Source organism: Papio anubis, chromosome 7 (genome assembly GCF_008728515.1).
Source record: "Papio anubis isolate 15944 chromosome 7, Panubis1.0, whole genome shotgun sequence".
Classification (NCBI taxonomy): domain Eukaryota; kingdom Metazoa; phylum Chordata; class Mammalia; order Primates; family Cercopithecidae; genus Papio; species Papio anubis.
The window spans coordinates 108,585,543-108,603,905 of record NC_044982.1 but is presented as its reverse complement, the minus strand read 5'-3'; the positions used below and the strand labels follow the sequence as shown (position 1 = coordinate 108,603,905).

The window sequence follows — 18,363 nt, the reverse complement described above, 5'->3', positions numbered from 1 at the left end:
ATTCACCACATGCCCAGCACCCTTCTCCCTGCTCCCAGCTTGAGCTGTGAGCATCTTGTGTGAAATGGGAGAACTTGCTCAGCACTTGTCTGGGTGGGTAGAGTTTAACACAGCCTGTAACTCCAGCTGGTAAGGACGCTGTACTTGGTCGCTGCTGTGAAACCATGTGTCCTTTCTTAAAAACCTCTTCAGGCTCAAGTGCCATAAAGTTCTGAATAAGTAGTGGATAAATAGTTCTGAACTTGCCAGTGGGATACATGTCGGCTGCCATTCGTTGGCTGTCACCAGCATTTCCCTGCCTGGATAACGATATAGAACCAGGTAAGAGGAGATGTATTAGTTGAAAAGTGGCCCAGGTTACTACGGGAGGACCTGTGTTTATAGCCTCCTAGTTGTTGAGAAGATGTCAGGAGCTCGGCTTCTGGAAGTTGCTCAGGATTCGTACTGCCAAAGGAAAATGCTTTGTTAGGCTCGAGGGGTGGAATTACTTGTAGAGAAAAGCCTTAGTTCTAAATCCTCAAGGATTCTTTGGAAAACAGGAAAAGAGAGACACATGGGCATCCATAGGAGCCTGTAAGGAGTTGTAATTGGGCCGCTGTGCAGTCATGACAGCTTAGCCTCCCCAGTGGGTGGTTGTGATTCAGGACAGAGCCGTTGGACACCAGTGTATGTATGCGAGGCACCCTGGACTAGGGGACACAGAGATATTCGACCCCTGGACAGCTGCTTTCACAAAGTTTGTAATCCAGGAAGGGAGGCAAGCTATCTGCCTAAGTGTCAATAATGTTGGGGACCATGGTGGGCAATATACTAAAAGGATCCCTAAGGTTTCCATCCCCTGGTTATTCAATCAAACACTAATCTAAGTATGGCTGCAAAGGGATTTTGCCTATGTAGTTAAAGTCCCAAGTCAGTTGATCATTAAATACAGAGATTATCCAGGTAGGCATGACCCAAACAAGTAAGCCATTTAAAAGGAGAAAATTTTATCTGACTCATAATAGATTGGAAAGTCAGAAAGATTTGAAGCACAAAAAGGATTTGATAGGCCATAGACCTTTGCTGGCTTTGAAGTTGGAGGGGCCATGAGCCAAGATCTGTGAGTAGCCTCCTAACATGGCACCTGGCCAATAGCCAGCAAGGGCATGAGCACCTGACCTGACAGCTGCAAGGATCTGCCAACAACTGGAATGATCTCAGAAGTGGATTCTTCTGCAGGGCCTCTAAGTAATAGCCCGGCCCAGACAACACGTTGATCTTGTCCTTACGAGGCCTTCAGCAGAGAACCTGGTCAATTGTGAGGTAATAAATGGGTGCTGTTTTAAGCTGCTGAGTTGCTACATGGCCATAGAAACTAACATAGGTACCATACTGTTGAGGGCAGCAGCATTCCCTGTGCTGCAGGAGAGCTGAGAAGCTCATGGCCTGTCATGACCATTAAATGGCTGGATATAGATTTGAAATCGTACAGCGGTGTTGCAGAGGAGATAATTATAAGTATATTCTTCCTGAGGAAAACACTTTACTCAGCAAGTGAGGAAGAAAGGCCTTCTCTCTAGAGCAAGAATTTAATGTGAGAGAAGGGGAAAGGGAAGGACTTTGTAATACACTTCATGTTGTGATTCCACCTTGATGTTAGTCTCCAAGTGTTTGCAACAAGCTGAACATCTTCATGTGGATCCTACTGTGTTCCTAGTGCCGTGGTGGCCCTGGTGAAGTTCAGGCCAGAACAGGATTAGGTACAGCCAGCTGCACCACCGGGGGCCCTCAGAAAGCATTTCTTTGGAAGAATGGAGCTTTCTGACTCTACCTGAGGGTTAACTCCCTGTTACTAAACTGGAACGAGTTCTACCCTGAGTGACCAGCCATCTCCAGTTGCACTCCCTCCTTCCTGCCTGGAAGCACTGATGGCACACCATTCTTTTCTGAGGGGCTATTGGAGCGTTGCCCCCTACCCATAAAGACACAATGTAGACCTATCAAGGAGGAGAGAAGAGCTTGAGTGACAGGCAGGAGGGCTACGTGGCCTTAAATGTAACTTTCTCAACCTCTAGGGTGTGAGATTCATCTCTCACTCCTGATTCCCTCTTTGCTACCACTTTAAAAACAGCGACCATATTGCATAAAGGTGATGGTCCAAATCCACGCACTGGGAGAGTGAAAAGAGGCTGTGCTAATGACCATGCTGGAACAACAGGAACAAGCCAGGCTGTCCCAGGCAAAGCTGGAAAGTGTGGTCACTGCAACTAGGGCTGCCATTAGGGGACCCGTACCTCCTATAACTCCACCAAATATGGATGCAAACCCATTCCCCTGAGTCTCCCAGGAATGGCTGAGACAGGCTGGAATGATCCGAAGTTCTCTACTAAACCAAAAGGAAAAATTGAAGAGGAATAAAGAAATACACAGATAAGAACTACAAAAAAAAATAAAAATAAAAAGGCTTATGTTCCCAGTCTGGGTTTCTGATCCTGAAACAGCCACAAGCTGGCCACAGTCCCTGCAGATGGCTGACCTCCTGCCCCCTCACTGCCCATCTGCTTCTGTTTGGTGGCTGCTGTCTTATTTTCTGCTTTGGGGAGTGGTCTCCAGACTTCCCAGAGCAGTTGTACTGTGAAAAGTAGTACAGGCTTTGCATTAAGTCGCGCTGCCCTCCTCAAATCCTGACTCCGCAGTTCTCAGCTGTGAGACAACGGTGGCTGGTTACTTAGTGTCTCTGGGCTTCAGTTTCTTTGTGGGACAAATACAGCCTAGCAGGGGCTACCAAGGAGGGGGCATTGCCCACTGTGCAGGCAGTAGGAGCTGCATTGTCCACAGAGTATTTAAAAACAGTAACAGAACCTCCTAAAAGTTAATCTGTTTTTTATTATCATCATGCCCCAGCAATTCTTGACATATCAATGATCAAATATTTCTCCCCTCTGAAATGAACTGCCCCTAAGGCGCTTCTCCCCGCTGAGCCTTGATGTGCAACCACTGTGACCCACTTCCTAGGGTTGTGTCATGTAACACATGTGAAACGTTTCAGAATACCTAGCCCTTAGTAGAGTGCTCAGTGAGTAAAGAGTTAATTCCCTTGTCCTTCCTCTTCTGTCAAAGGCCACAGGACATTGTATTAACCTGAACTATTTGGTTGCAGGGAACAGAACCAAGTGTTAAAGACTTGAACAGTGGGAGAAACTTTTCACTGTTTTATGTTTTTACGACTTTCTTGGAGTCAGTTTTGTTCTCCTAGACCCAATTGTCCTTGAAGCTGAATCACTGCCATTGAAAGAGCCATGCTCAGGTACTCAAAGATAAAAGAGGGGGAAAGGTGGCAAAGATCACATTTTGCCTATAGAGGACTCTGATTGGCCAGGTTGGATTCTATCCTAGTTTTGGGACCAATCACTATAGACGGAGGGTGGGTGGCTTACTATGATTGGCCCAGGGTGTGTCAGGTACTTAGTTCTCAACCAATCACCATGGCGAGGGAGATGGGATCTTGTAAGATGGCAGCTCTTTTTTTGACTTTCATAATGAAGGATTAGTATGAGAGCTATTTCTCAAGAAAGCATTGTGGTAGAGGAGGTAATGAGTAAATAGAGTAAGAGATGTCCTATGCAACTCTACTGCCCATTCAGAGCTCCCTCTTCTAGGTTGGGAAGAAAATGGTTTGGCTGTAGCCAGTGAATTGATGTATTTGTGCCCTCAGCCACTTATAAACACCTGCCAGAGAGAATGAAGTCTAAGGAAAATGCACCCACCTTTAGTAGTAGAAGGCCCATTCTCTTCCAGGCTCACTGACACAGCTCTGGGCTCCAGAGTTTGTTCAGGAGCAGTCCTCAGACACACTGGTTGGATCCCTGTCCTGTGGCCTGGTGTTTTTTCCTGTGTGCACAGCTGCTGTAATAGCTGGGGTCAACCTTTTGAGAATGAGAACACACTGTCACTGGAACAGTAACCAAAGCATCGTCCAGTTCTGGGCCCCCATTTCAGGGGGACACATTTTTGGAACCACATCAAATATTGTCCTTCATGGGGCCATCGTTTTGCTTTGCTTTTGTTCCTAATTATTTTCTCTTGTTTTCCTCCTTTACTATCTCACTGTTCCTCCTTTTTGAACCAAGATAAGATGTTTCCAGTTTTCTTAAGGATTCTTTTGATGAAATAATTCTAATTTATATTTGTATTTCTCTTGTAGCCTGGGGAGAATTTTTATGTGCACAAAGCCTTCTTTTGTGATCTTATCCAAGACAAACTTCAGATTCTTCTTTTTTAAAAAGTTACTACTGACCAAAATAATACTTACAAATCAGCTTACTGCAAACAATTACAGAAGGGCCCTCTGCCCGTCAAAAAAGATGCTCTGTTCTGGAATCTTTATGGTCTTCTGAATCAGGAGTCAGAGAATGCTTTTTTGTGAAGGGACACATAGTAAATATTTAGGATTTGTGGGCCATGTTGTGTTTGTTACAACCCCCCGGTCTGCCATGGTATATGAAAGTAGCCATAGACAATAAATAAATGAGTGGGCATGGCTGTTTTCCAATAAAACTTTATTTACAAAAACAAGTGGTGGACCAGATTTGGGCTGCAGGAAGTATTTTGCTGACTCATGTTATAAAGCATTTTATGTTTTTCAACTGTCTTAGAAAAATTACAGTAAAAAAACTTTGAGGTGAAGTGGGTCATAATTCTTATTTCTCTTTTCATGGAGTAGAAAAACTGAGACTCAGTAAAGGTATTGACAGCATAGTTCCCTATGAGCTTTAGAGGTAGACAGGGGTTTGATATTAACAGTCTTACAAATATTCTCCTTATTTGATGCAGGAATGTCATATTTGGAAATCCGTCCTAAGATAGTTTGGATTTTTGTTTGTATGTACATGTTCACCACAGCACCCTTGGTGCTATGGTGGAAAAAACCTGGAAAAACCTAAATGTCTAATAGTAAATTCACTACTCAAAATAATATTAAAAGAGCCTTTAAAATGAGATTTGTGATGAAATTCTTGAGTTTATGCTAAGTGACATGAAGTAGAAAAATATATACCATGAGGCCTCAGCTAATTAAAATAAAGAGCAGGCAAGCATAGAAAAAGATTGACCAGAAACGCACCTAAATGTGAATAGTGTTTTTCTCTGGAGAAGATTATCTGGGATTTTTACTTAGTGAGAGTGTTCGTGTGCGTGATTTTTCTAAAATGACCATGTTAGTTTTAGAATAAAAATGAAGGAGAAAAACAAAAATAGCAAGTTATTCAATCTTGTAGCCTGAGGCCGTGCTCTGTGCATTATTCCGGGGTGGTCTGAATGCCTTCTCTTCCTCCAGCAGCCAGAAGGCAGGGGCTAGCTCCTGGTCTCAGGAGACCCTCCCTTCCTGCGGCTCTCTGTGCTGGGAGCCTGCCAATCACTTGTAGTCTGATTCTCTAAGGGGGTTTGTTGAGCTCTAGTGTGTAGGTCTTCAAATCTGTACATAACCCTTCAAAGTAGGAATGCCTGATTCCATTTTCCAGTCAAAGAAACTGAGGCTCCGAGAAATGAAGTGACCTGTGCAAACTCTCGCAACCAGCATACGGAGGAGCCATGTCTTACATCCTTGCTGCCTTTTTCATTTGAAATAGCGTAATTACTAATTTATCAGCTCACTAGTAGTTCTCCTTGGTACATCAACCCCAGAACAATATCTGCTTCCACAGCTTCTGGTTGTGTTGGAAGATTTCTGGGGCCTCTTACAAAGCCAGCCATTGTGCAACTTGAGCCCAAGTGCTCTAACAACTGGGTCCCCGAGCCACAGAGAAGCTCATCACTCTGTACCAAAAGGAGGATGCTGATAGGATGTCAAGAATTCCGACACTAGATTCTCCCTGAATTCAAAGAATGGGGAAAGTGAGAGGACCAGAGTGAGAAAATTAACTGTGGTCCTGGGGGCTGTTTGATTGTATCATTTCAGATGGAGCAGTTATAGGTGCCCGCAAGTTCCCCGATGTGGCAGTGGGCATGGCTGGCTGCCCTGGACAGGAGGAAAGCGTGCTCAGAATTGAGGAGGACACGTCCTGAGAGGGGAATGTTAGGTGGGCCTTCCACATGGATGCTGAAACCATGTAGGGTGATAGCAGGTCTTGGGGTAAAGAGAAAGGCTGTGGGTGCTGTGCAGAAAGTCTAAAATGAAGGAGGAGGAGTGACCCAGAGGTGGGAAGACAACAGAAACAAAGGAGGGGTAGTAGGTGGACGAGGTGGTTGTCATGAGTCTGGAAGGAGCATGTCACGCAGGAGTCAGGTTTGGAAGGGCTTCGGGGACTGAGGAAGACAGCAAGACTATCTTTGACCCCATGCCATGTGGGACATGGGAGCCTGAGTCTTCTCTCCAGAGGGCAGGCTCCAGAGGGCACCCTCCAGAGGGCAGGCTTGTCTCTACTGAGGCAGGGAGTTGAGTTGATTTCAGGGAGTGTCTGTAAGGAGCTGAGTACACAGGAGTTGTCTTACTTCCAAGTGGGTATTCTGGAAGGCACCCGGTGGGGGATTAGGAGGGAAAGGAGCAGGGGGCTTGGATCAAGGGTGAAGAGTACACATAGGAGAGGTGACCAGGGTGGCTGGTTGTTTAGGCACTGGCTAAGGAAAACAGAATGGAATGCATCATGGGACCAGCCCAGAGACAGGATTACAAAAGAACGAGAGTCCTTCAGACCAGTGGATGAGGCTGGGGAGCAGGGATTCTAGAAGGAGCCAGCCTTGGCTGGATGGATTGTGCCTCTAGGGATCTGCTGGGAGTCAGCCCGAGGAATCCAGGCCTATGGCTCTAAGCAGAACCCAGGCTTCTGTGGGTCAGGAATGAAGATTAGATTAGGAGCAGTGTAATTGGCAGCGACATCTGTTTGCCTCTCTACTGGGAGCCCGTAGTAAGCAAACGCAGCACCCAAGTCTCCTGTGGGATGGAGGCTGACTGCCATCCCATGACACCAGGATTCACGGCCCAGTGCTGGGGCGGTGGCCACCTGCTTCTGTACATCTCAACTGCTATTACCCTTGTGAAAAATCCAGTTTACACACAACCTCTCAGGAACACACCTACTGTATGAAGTCAGGTGTGCTTTCATTCCAGAGGAGCCTGAGGAGCAGCTTCATTGTGTCCAAGGAAACCGGAGAAGCACACGGAGAAATAAACGTTGAAGCCATTGTCTCTCAAGGTCGTGACAGCAGATCATGGAAATGTGTTTTTTCATTTCCTCATGTTCCACTGCTCATGTGCTACGCAGCTGCGATTTATTTTCAGAGCACACTTTGGAATCTGCCAGACCCCCATGCTGGCCTGCTTCACAGCTGAAACCATTTGCCATTTGGTAGATGATAAAGCAAGTGACAATTTACACTAACATGGCCGTAAAAAGACGCCGTCTGTGAAGGAGACAGACAGGTGTCAAACCTGGGGCAGCAGACAGCGCAGAATCAGCAGACGCCCAGGGCCTCCCCCGCACCGGCCGCACCAGAGCTCTCAGCACACTGAGTCAGACAGTTCCACTGAGTAGAATTCTGGTCTACACATCCTGCTTAAAGATGTACGTACCAGTAGTCAGCGTGATGGTGATTGCTGGGTCTTTGTAGAGCGTCATGCAGTCTGCAGAGCCCTGGTCCATGTGGAAAGGGAAGGCTGCAAGTGTTGAGGGGAGCAAGCTGACCAGGCACAGTTCTAGACCATGTGTGCAGGATAGTTCTAACACAGCATGACAGAGTCGGCCCAAGGAGAGCACAGCATGCTGCGGAGTGCAGCGAGGAAGATGACCACCCTCTCTTGCATGCGTTTTCACTCCCCCACACCTTCCTCCATTTGCAGCAGTGGGACCCAGGCTTGGGGAGGGTGTCTTCTTCAAGGCCCTTTTGATTTCAAATGATAGAAACCTTTTGAAACGCTGTCTGCTGCAAAGCCGCAGCTCTCCCATCCCTTTCTAACTCTTCCTGGCTTTATTGTTCTTAGCTGTTATCTCAGTGTAACAATCTGTTCTGTTTGAGTCTATTCTCATCTACTTTAGTCTGTTCTCTTTGTTGTTGTTGTCCGCTCTCTCATCCTCTAGGATATAATGGCCTTTGCCTGTTTAATTCTTTGTGCTTACATTAGTGTCACTCACATATTGTCCGGGCTAAATGAATATTTGTGAAATGATGACTGAGAAGACACCCTGGGTAAGTTGTGATAAAAAGCAGAAGTCAGCTAAGCACAGTGGCTCACGCCTGTAGTCCCAGCACTTTGGGAGGCTGAGGCAAGAAGAATGATTCAGCCCAGAGTTCAAGACCTGACTGAGCAACATAGCGAGTCCTCGTCTCCACAAAAAATAAAAAAATAAGCTGGACATGGGGGCACACATCTGTAGTCCCAGCTACTTAGGGGGCTGAGGTGGGAGGATTGCTTGAGCCTCAGAGGTCAAGGCTGCAGTGAGCCGAGATTCCACCACTGCACTCCAGCCTGGGCTACAGAACAAGACCCTGTCTCAAAGAAAAAAAAAAAAGGAAATCAGGCAAAGGGAAGGGGATTGCTCAGGGAGGGGAAGTGGCTGGGAAGGGCCAGGGGTGAGATAGGAGAGAATGGCACACTGGGAAGTTGCGAGACCTTCTGGCCAGCAGTGGAGGCCTGTGTGGAGTGGTGGGATGGCGTAGGGCGAGGAGGGAGTGTGAGAGGAGGGCAGGGGCCGGACCTCGGAGGCCTTTAATACTGGGCTGCGGGACTTGGATTTTCCTGGCAACTAAGAGTGGAGAACATGAAAGGCTCTCAAGGAGGAGTGTGACGTGGTCATTTGGTCTAAGCCTGCCAGGAAACACATTTGTTGCTTGCCTCCTGTGTGCGAATCACTTTTATGTATGTTGTGTCACAATAATCTTGAAAGCAAGATCTTGCTCTTTAATTTTGCAATAGAGAAAACCATGGACCAGTGAGGCTGAGTGACTGGGGTCACATAAATGATAGAGCCATGATTGTTTTTGTGTTTTAAATAAAGAATTCTGGTAGCAATGCAGAGGCTGGAATGAAGGGGACAAGACCAGAGGAAGGGATGACTGCCCGTTTGTAGCCATCCATCCAGAAATGCAGTGAGGGGGACAGATCTAAGGTGGTAGCAGTGCAGAGGCAGGAAGTACACAGGCCAAAGATACACAGGAAGTAGAATTGACAGAATATTGGAGACTGATCAAATGTTGGAGTTTTTCATATTCATTATTTAATAAGCATTTATAGAGCCAAACATAGTTGTAGTTGCTTTGTAATAGTAATTCATTTAATGCTCACAAAAACTATCTAAAGGAAGTACTATTATTATCTTCATTTTTACCAATGAAGAAGCTGAAGCGCAGAGGTGTTAGGTAGCTTGCCCAGGGTCACACAGTGAGCTAAGGAGGCAGGACTTAAAGCTAGGTAGCTCAGCTCCAGAGTCTATGCTCTTGCCTACTAGATTTCTAGTTTGAGCAACTGGGTAGTGGTGGTGTCAATGACAAGGATGGGGGACTGTGGAGAAAGGCCAGCTTTGGACAGGAAGAAGAATTTGCTTTTGGACCTGAGGAATGTAAGATGTCACTGAGATACCCAAGAGACAGTTGGACATGTAGGAGCTTCCAAGAGAGGTCTGTGTTAAAGAAAAAATGATTCCCAACATTTATTAAAAACTATAAAGAAGACTCCATTGAAGGGGTGCCATGGCAAGAGGTGCAGGCACCACTGCACTGTGGTCTTGCAGGCTAGGAGAGAGTGGACCCAATTCCAACAAGGATAAGTGAGGGTTTATAAGCAAGAAGCAAGGTGGCGGCAGGGGGCAGTGGGTGGAGAATCACTAAGAGGAAATATCAGGGGTCGGGAGATTCCTGTTAGACTCAATCAACAGAATCCTTGCTAACGACAGTGCAGGGTGGTAGATATCAAAGGTGTCAGATACCAAGGGTGGGGGATTCTCACCAAACTAAGTTAGAATTCTTGCTCAAATTGGGTTCTGCAAGGACAGAGAGGGAAGCTCAAGGTCAGTCCTAGACAGGCAGAAGACTCAGAGGGGGCTGACTGGAGTTTCAGTCAAAGGCGGGAGGCTTTATCAGCTGGAGACGGGCATCTTGATGTCCTCAGTACGTAAGAGGTGGTGGAGCTGAACGTCTCCAAGGGTGCCTGGGAGAGAGTGAGAGAGAGAAGGCCAAGGCCCAGCCCTGGGAATGCCAACATGGAGTGGGGAGGAGCTGGACTGAGGAAAAGAGGCTGCCCCAGGACAGGCTGGAGAAGGTAGTGTTCTAGGGCAAGAGTGTTCCAAGGGACTGGCCAAGGATAAGGACAAGGTGGAGAGGGGCTGAAGAGTGTGTATTAAATTGGGCCACATAGAGAGTCCTTGTGGCCTGGGCTGGAGCAGCTGCCATGGAGCTGTAGTGGGTGGAGGCCCAATACAGTGGGTACAGTGGGCTGGGCATCAAGAGGGGGCAGTGAGTGTGGACAGAACCCTCCAACTGCAGATGCAGAGAGAGAGGATAAGAGCTTCAGGGCCAGAGAAGGTCTTTTGCTTGTTTGTTTTCTCCTAAGGTGGAAGATATTTGGTGGTGTTTAAATACTGGAGGAAGTAGACAGTAGGGAGAGGACAGGATAGAAATAGCCATGTGGGAGGAGGTCAGTTGATGGCCCAGAACCCCATGGGGGGGTGGGAGAAGAAATACGCTGAGGTAAGAGCAAGGTGGGGGATGGATGCAGAATAGTGGGAGGGACAGAGATGTGTGTGCAGGAGGTGAGGGAGAGGAACTTGGAGATAATGTCTGGGTTTCTGACTTAGATTTCCATGTGGATGGCAGTGCCCTTGCTGATGTTTAGGGAGGGTTTGGGGAGGAGTGGGTGAAGCTGCTTTTGAGGTTCATAGTCAGCTGCTGATGGTATGGCCCTGGGGCTAAGGAAACGAAGGGGTTGATGCTAGAGGTGTAGATGTAGGGTCATTAGCATCCAAAGGTGACTGTCAAAACCCAGGTGTAGATAAAATTGCGTAGGGGACATGTACAGTGAGAAGAGAAGAAGGCTGAGGCTGGAGCCTTCAGGGAGAAAGGAGCAGAGAGGAGAGAGGAATCGGGAGCGCTGTGTCCGAAGCCAGGGGAGGGCAGATACTTGAGAAGAGAGCAGTGCGCAGTCGCATAAAGCCCAGCAAAGCAGTTGGATCAAACAAAGGAAAAACGTGTTTTGGATTTAGCAGTAAGGAAGTTGGTGACCTTGGCAAATGCCTTTTCCATGGAGTGGTGAGGGAGAGAGCCAAATTGGAGTGACTGCAGGCGATGGAATCCAACAAATCAGAGGCAGCAAGTGTAGATGGCTCTGAAGAAAGTAAAGCATTTTGAATTGTATGGATTTCATCACTATGTGAGTTTCTTGCCAAAGAATGTTGGGAATTCCAAGACACAAACAATTTGCACAGCCACACTTGTCCTCATTTGGCAGAGCATTTGGAGAAAGCGCCCCCCAAACTGCCTCCTCTGTCTCCCAACCGAAGGCTCATGTACATGTCCTTCTCTGTCTCTCTTAGGCCGGATCTTGGACCTGAAGACTGGGACGGTCAAGAAAGAAGGGCAGCAGTCATCCATGAGGATGTGCATGGGCTCGCGGCGGTCTTTCATCTGCAGGATGAGGTCTGTTTGGGGGAGCAGCAGGCCGTCACGGTGGTTGCTCCTTTCTCTGTCACTGTTAAGAGCCTTGACCAGCTCTGCTGAAGTCACACATGCTGACTTGGGTTTACTCCAGGGACTTCGTCTTCTTGACCTCAGCATGTGGATATACAGGATCCTTGGTCTAGGAAGGATTCTCTCCGTCCTCCTACCATCCCACTTTGTCTAATTTCTTACCATTTTCTTCTCATTCCTAGATTCACACCCCCTTGTCCACTGTATCACTCTACTTCCTACCCATCTTTAAGACCCTTCTCCAATCCAACCTCTCCAAGATTCTGTAGTTCTCAACATGTTTTATATTAAGATGGCCTGATTTCATACTTATTCATATATTTCCTGTCACAATTCACACATTTAATTGGTCTCTATGGTATTGTTGATTGATGTGTTAAGTGTAAATGTCTGGGTTCCATGAGTAAATTATAGTGCCCTGAGGATGGAGGCTTTGATTGAGACTTCTCTGAGCCTTCTTGACATCTAGCAGAGTGTTCTACATATATTTGATTTATAAATCATAATTGAAGAAATGCAGGAATGAACTTTGGAGAAATCAGGGGAATTTTGCCATGTCCTTGAAGAAGAGAGAGCTGAGATCTTGAATCCTCAAATCCAGTTCAGCACCTTTGTACCTTCAACCCTGTGCCCCCGAGGGATGGTTGGCACGAACTGCAAGGTGGGAGGTGCAGGACAGGGAATTGAGATTGTTTGGGCTGTGGAGTTCATGAGACAGTGACACGAGGTGATGCCACTCATCATTCATTTATTCAGTTATTTAACAAATTTATGTCAAGGGCCCACCTGTGCCACGTGCTCTTCAAGGTGCCGGGAGTCAGTGTTAAGTAAAGCAAACAAGGCCAGGTGTGGTGGCTCGTGCCTGTAATCCCAGCACTTTGGGAGGCTGAGGTGGGCAGATCACCTGAGGTCAGGAGTTTGAGATCACCAGCCTGGCCAACATGGTGAAACCCCGTCTCTATTAAAAATACAAAAATTAGCTGGATGTGGTGGCACACACCTGTAATCCCAGCTACTCAGGAGGCTGAGGTGAGAGGATTGCTTGAACCCAGGAGGCAGAGGTTGCGGTGAGCTGAGATCGCACCACTGCATTCCAGCCTGGGTAACAGAGTGAATCTCTGTCTCAAAAAAAAAAAGAGACTAAAATAATAATAATAATAATAATAATAGTAATAATAATAATAATGCAAACAAAATCCCTGCCTGCATAGAATTCATTTTCATAGGGGTGATACACAGTAGACAGAAGTACCAAGTAAATATATGGAATGTCAGATGCTGGTGAGTGCTATGGAAGAAACATAAAGCAAACTTAAGTGGGAGTAGGAAATAGCAGATGTTGTTAATTTCTATGTTATATAGGGTGGGAGGGAAAGACATCACTGATAAGGTGACTTTTGAGCAGAGACCTAAAGAAAGTGAGTGAATGAAACAAGGGAATGTCTGGGCAAAGAGAAGAGCAAGTAGAGGGAATAGCAAGGGCAAAGGCCCAGAGGCAGGGATGTTCTTGGCATGTTCAAGGAACAGTGGGAACGTTCTTGTCTCATAAGCAGAGTGAATGGGGTATGGTGCCGAAGGAATGGACAGAGATGTGGTTAAGAGGTAGTGGATGTTAGGTCATGTTGACTTTACATCGCTTCAGCTTTTACTCTGCATGAGATGAGAGGTCAGTGAAGTTGATTGTGAGAGTTACATGTTCTGAATAAATTTTTTAAAACTGCTCTGGTTTTCTGTGGAGAATAAACCTGTGGATGAAGAAGAAGGGTAGAAGTAAGGAGGTTATTGTAATGATTCAGGTGAGAAATGTGATTGTGGTAGAAAGTGCTCAGATTTTGAGTGTATTTCACAGATAGAGCCAGCCTTCAGGTAGGGTGTGAGAAAAAGAGAGAAGTCAAAGGTACAGCTAAAGTTTTTGCCCACTCAATTGGAAAAATTGAGTTATCATTTTCTAAGATGGAAAAGGTTGTTGGGGGAGGTGGTTTGGGGTCGAGGGGAATTCCAGCATAAGATGCCTATCTGTAAGAACAAATTTACAAGAAAAAAACAAGCAACCCCATAAAAAGTGGGCAAAGGACATGAGCAGATGCTTTTCAGAAGAAGACATATGTAGTGGCCAACAATCATATGAAAAAAGAAAGTTCAATATCACTGATTATTACAGAAATACAAATCAAAACCACAATGAGACACCATCTCACACCAGTCAGAATGGCTGTTATTAAAAAGTCAAAAAGGGCCGGGTGTGGTGGCTCATGCCGGTAATCCCAGCATTTTGGGAGGCCAACGTGGGCAGATCACGAGGTCAAGAGATGGAGACTATTCTGGCCAACATGGTGAAACCCCGTCTCTACTAAAAATAGAAAAATTAGCTGGTTGTGGTGACACGTGCATGTAGTCCCAGCCACTCGGGAGGCTGAGGCAGGAGAATTGCTTGAACCCGGGAGGCAGAGGTTGCGGTGAGCCGAGATCACGCCACTGCACTCCAGCCTGGCAACAGAGTGAGACTCCATCTCAAAAATAAATAAAACATAAAAATAAAAAAAGTAAAATAATAACAGATGCTGGTGAGGTTATGGAGAAATGGGAACACTTATTCAGTATTGGTGGGAGTGTAAATTAGTTCTGCCATTGTGGAAGACAGTGTGGTGATTCCTCAAAGACCTAAAAAGAGAAATACCATTTGACCCTATCCCATTACTGGGTATATACCCAAAGAGCTATAAATCATTCTATTATAAAGACACATGCATGCATATGTTTATTGCAGCACTATTCACAACAGCAAAGACATGGAATCAATCTAAATGGCCATCAGTGGTAGACTGGATAAAGAAAATGTGGTACATATACACCATGGAATACTACACAGTCATAAAAAAGAAAAAGATCATGTCATTTGCATGGACGTGGATGCAGCTGGGTCTTTATTCTTAGTGAATTAACACAGGAACAAAAAACAAAATACCACATGTTCTCACTTACAGGTGAGAGCTAAATGATGAGAACTCAGGGACACATGGAGGGGAACAACACACACTGGGGACTTTTGGAGGGTGGAGGGTAGGAGGAGGAAGAACATCAGGAAAAATAACTAGTGGGTACCAGGCTTAATACCTGGATGATGAAATAATCTGTACAACAAAGCCCATGACACGAGTTTACCTATGTAACAAACCCGCACTTGTACCTCTGAACTTAAAAGTTTAAAAAAAAAGATGCCCATCATACAACTAGATGGAAAAGATGAGCAGACAGTTGGACATATAGCTCTGGGATCCAAGGAAGAGGTTGGGGCTGAAGATATGGACCTGGGGATTGACATCAATAAAATGGTATCTAAGGCCTCAAAACTGAGATGCATGTGAAATCATGTGGGAGGTGAGTATAGACAGAGGAGAAGACAGAGGACTGAGTCCTGGTGCTTTCCCTGCCTCAGGGGATTGGGGAAGAACCAGCAAAGGAGACTGAGAAGGAGCAGTGAGGCAGGTGGGAGGGGAAGAAGAGAGGGCAAAGGGAACAAGAGAGGACGAAGGAAGTTTCTAGAAGAAAGGAGTTATCAATGGCCAAAGGCTACTGATGAGCCCTGAATGTGAAGACTGAGGATCCATCACTGGACGTCAGAGAGAGAATCAGCAGGAGATATGGCACGTAGGAGATACGGCACATAGCAGCACAACGGAGTCACTTACTAATGTCACCCTCATCTAATTGCGTGCTGCAGGAACTGAACTGTGATTTGCCACAGGATCTATGACTTGCCACTGGGACATCTGCTGCATACTATGAAGTTCCAAACAATAGGTGCTTTAAAATAAGTGTCTATTTTCCCTGATTCAAATTAATCTTTTAAAGCAACTACACTTTTTAAGCAAAACCTGTTTATGTACAGGCTGGTTGGTCTCCCTCAGATCACCAAGGTTGCCTGTGTTGAGGGGAGACCTGCCTCTCTCACTCGCTCCTTGGGCCCTCAGAGCTGGCAGAGACCTTTTGTTCTGTTTTACAAGAAATGGCCCTTCGGGGATTTGAACCTCGATGTTCTTTTCTCTGAGTCTCCTCTTCTTGAGGCTGAGCCTCTGGAATTCTTCTTGAAGGCACAGATGAAATCCTCTTCACCACCTGCCTCAGGTCACAGGATGGTACTGAAATGACAGAATGCACGCTTGTCTCCATTTAACTTAGGACTGGGTCCCTACAGACTGCCTGCCCTCCTTCAGCAGCAGGGGCAAGCTGGGCAGTGGGATCCACTTCCATTGCTGTCCACCCAGGGATGAAATGCCATCAGTTAGTGTAGTCAGTCATGGCACGTTTGTCCTGCAGTGCTTGGGTGAATAAATGCCTATCCTAGCTTAGTAGACATTCAGTAGAGCACCAGCAATACAAATCTTAATTGTACCATCTAAGCAATTCCCTTATGAATAAATTGATTGAAAGTGCCATAGTATATCATTTCTATTAGCCGATAAAGCCACTATCACTGCCCTGTCAATGAAATGCGTGCAGTCCCTTCCCTGCCCTTGTGTCCTTCCAGGGAGTGTGATATTGGTTGCTCTTTGAAGTGCCAGGTCCGTACTGCCTGTGTTTACCTGAGAGGTGGGCAGCACTGCCATCTACTGAGAACATAATATTTTCCTCCAAATAAAACAGCCTACTTTCAGCAAAGCACTGGGCACAGTCGGCCAGAAAAGGGTAGAGGGCCAAACATTGCTGGGGCAGCAATGACATGGGATGAGCCTCCTGTGAAGTCCACACTAGTGCTCGCAGCTGTCTAAGGTCTCAGAGTATAATTAGACTCTTATCTCTGCTGTATTGAAATTAAGATATTCAGGATATCACTTGTGATGTAGTTGGGAAATGGAAATGCACATGAAAAAATGGATATACCAAGCAGCAATCAGAGCCTGGCCATGGTGCAGGCTATGGGTGTTCAGCACCTGAGATGCTGAGAGGGTCATTGAAAAGGGAGGCAGAAAAGGTTGTCCCAGAGTGTGCAGTTTGATGCTACCATCCCCTGCCTCACAGATAGGGGCCCACAGAAAGACTGAATTCTCTACCTGTTTATCTCTCATCCCCACGATCTCCTCAGCCATGAGCAGACTTCCAGCTGTCTGGTTGTCCCTAGAGCCAGAACAGCGTATGGGAGGAGAGAGTTTCCACAGCTGTGATGCTAAAGCCTAAGAAAATGCTACTGTTCATTAACTGGCAACATCTGTTTTGAGTTGATGTCTCTGTTCAGGCCTAAAGGGACATTATTGCTGTCATCACCCTCTTCCCTTCTTTCCTAAAAGCCATGGAGTTCCACTGAAATGATCTGCAGGACTGAGCATGGCCAGGTTTCTTCTAGAGTCTTTCTGTAGGTCTCCAGCTTCTGGACTGAGCCTAATTTCAGTGTGTGTTGTAAAGTGGGTCACATTCTCCTTTTTTCAGTGGCATGAAAAAAAACATTCAAAGGCATACAGGTCTGCTTCTGCACTGTTGAAGAAAATTGGCTATAGGCCTCACCTGAATAAATGTGTAAGCGTGAATTAAGGCTCATCTGCTTGACAGCAGCACCATATACTGAATAAACTTGCCTGGGTCTTTGCTCGTTCTAATACATTTGTCACATCTCAGGTGTGGAAATGCTCCTTTGGACCACCTTCCTCTAAACAGAATAACCACCATGAGGAAAAGGTTCAGGTCAGTATCTCTTCTGATGTGTGTTATGGGACTGTTCTGGTTGATAGTCTAAACACCCTAAGCTAAGCAGTCTAGATTAAAGAAGGGTCTTAGTGTGGTGAGGACTGAGAGAACCAGACATCAGGGTGGCAGTGGCAGAGATGAGAGAAAACAGGGAGTTGGGTGGAATTTAGTTTTGATTTTCAGACCATGTGGGAGGAAGGAACAGAGGATGGTGGGGAGTCAAGATTCAAAACCACAAAGGCAGACAAAGAAACCCAGTAGCTTAGATGCCAGAGGAGTCATCAACATCCTTGCCTCACCCTCATATGATGAAAACAATTTCACAAATGTTCTTTTTTAGGAATGGTCTTGGCCCTGTGAAAGAAGGAGAAGCCCAATATGCTGTGGTCCACTGCACAGGATACATCAAGGCCTGGCCACCAGCAGGTAAGGAGACCTGCATATAAATTCCAAGGGAACTGGGTGCTGCTCATACCTGATCATGGTGCTGTGTTAGAAAACTATTCTTATAGGAATAGGTGGGAAAATATCCTTATTTTTCTTTGTAGTTAGAACACAATGATCTTTGTAATTGGAAAACATCCTGTTACTTGAAACAAAGGTTTCTATAAAGAGCTAATTGTACAGCTGGGTGCAGTGGCTCATGCCTGTAATCCCAGCACTTTGGGAGGCTGAGGCGGGCGGATCATGGAATCAGGAGATTGAGACCACCCTGGCTAACATGGTGAATCCCTGTGTCTACTAAAAATACAAAAAATTAGCCAGGCATGGTGGCACATGCCTGTGGTCCCAGCTACTTGGGAGGCTGAGGCAGGAGAATCACTTGAACCCAGGAGGCGGAGGTTGCAGTGAGCCAAGATTTCGCCACTGCGTTCCAGCCTGGGCAACACAGCGAGACTCCATCTCAAAAAATAAATAAATAAATAAATAAAAAATAAGAGCTAATTGTACAAAGGTGATTGGAGTTTTAGCAACTCACTTCTAGGTTCTGTCACCCAGAGCATTCTATAAAGTCAGAGTGGCAATTTGAAA

At 46.1% G+C, this 18,363-nt stretch overlaps 1 protein-coding gene across 6 annotated transcripts in view; it reads left to right on the top strand.

Annotated features, from left to right (window-relative positions):
* ARNT2 (aryl hydrocarbon receptor nuclear translocator 2) overlaps positions 1-18,363 on the top strand; it is a 202,018-nt gene that overhangs the window by 95,503 nt on the left and 88,152 nt on the right. For all 6 annotated transcript variants that reach the window (XM_031668435.1, XM_017960858.3, XM_017960857.3 and 3 more), the window contains exons 6-8: positions 11,499-11,601; positions 17,263-17,328; positions 17,672-17,757. In XM_031668435.1, coding sequence (XP_031524295.1) covers positions 11,499-11,601; positions 17,263-17,328; positions 17,672-17,757 — 255 coding nt within the window. The remainder of the gene's footprint in view (positions 1-11,498; positions 11,602-17,262; positions 17,329-17,671; positions 17,758-18,363) is intronic.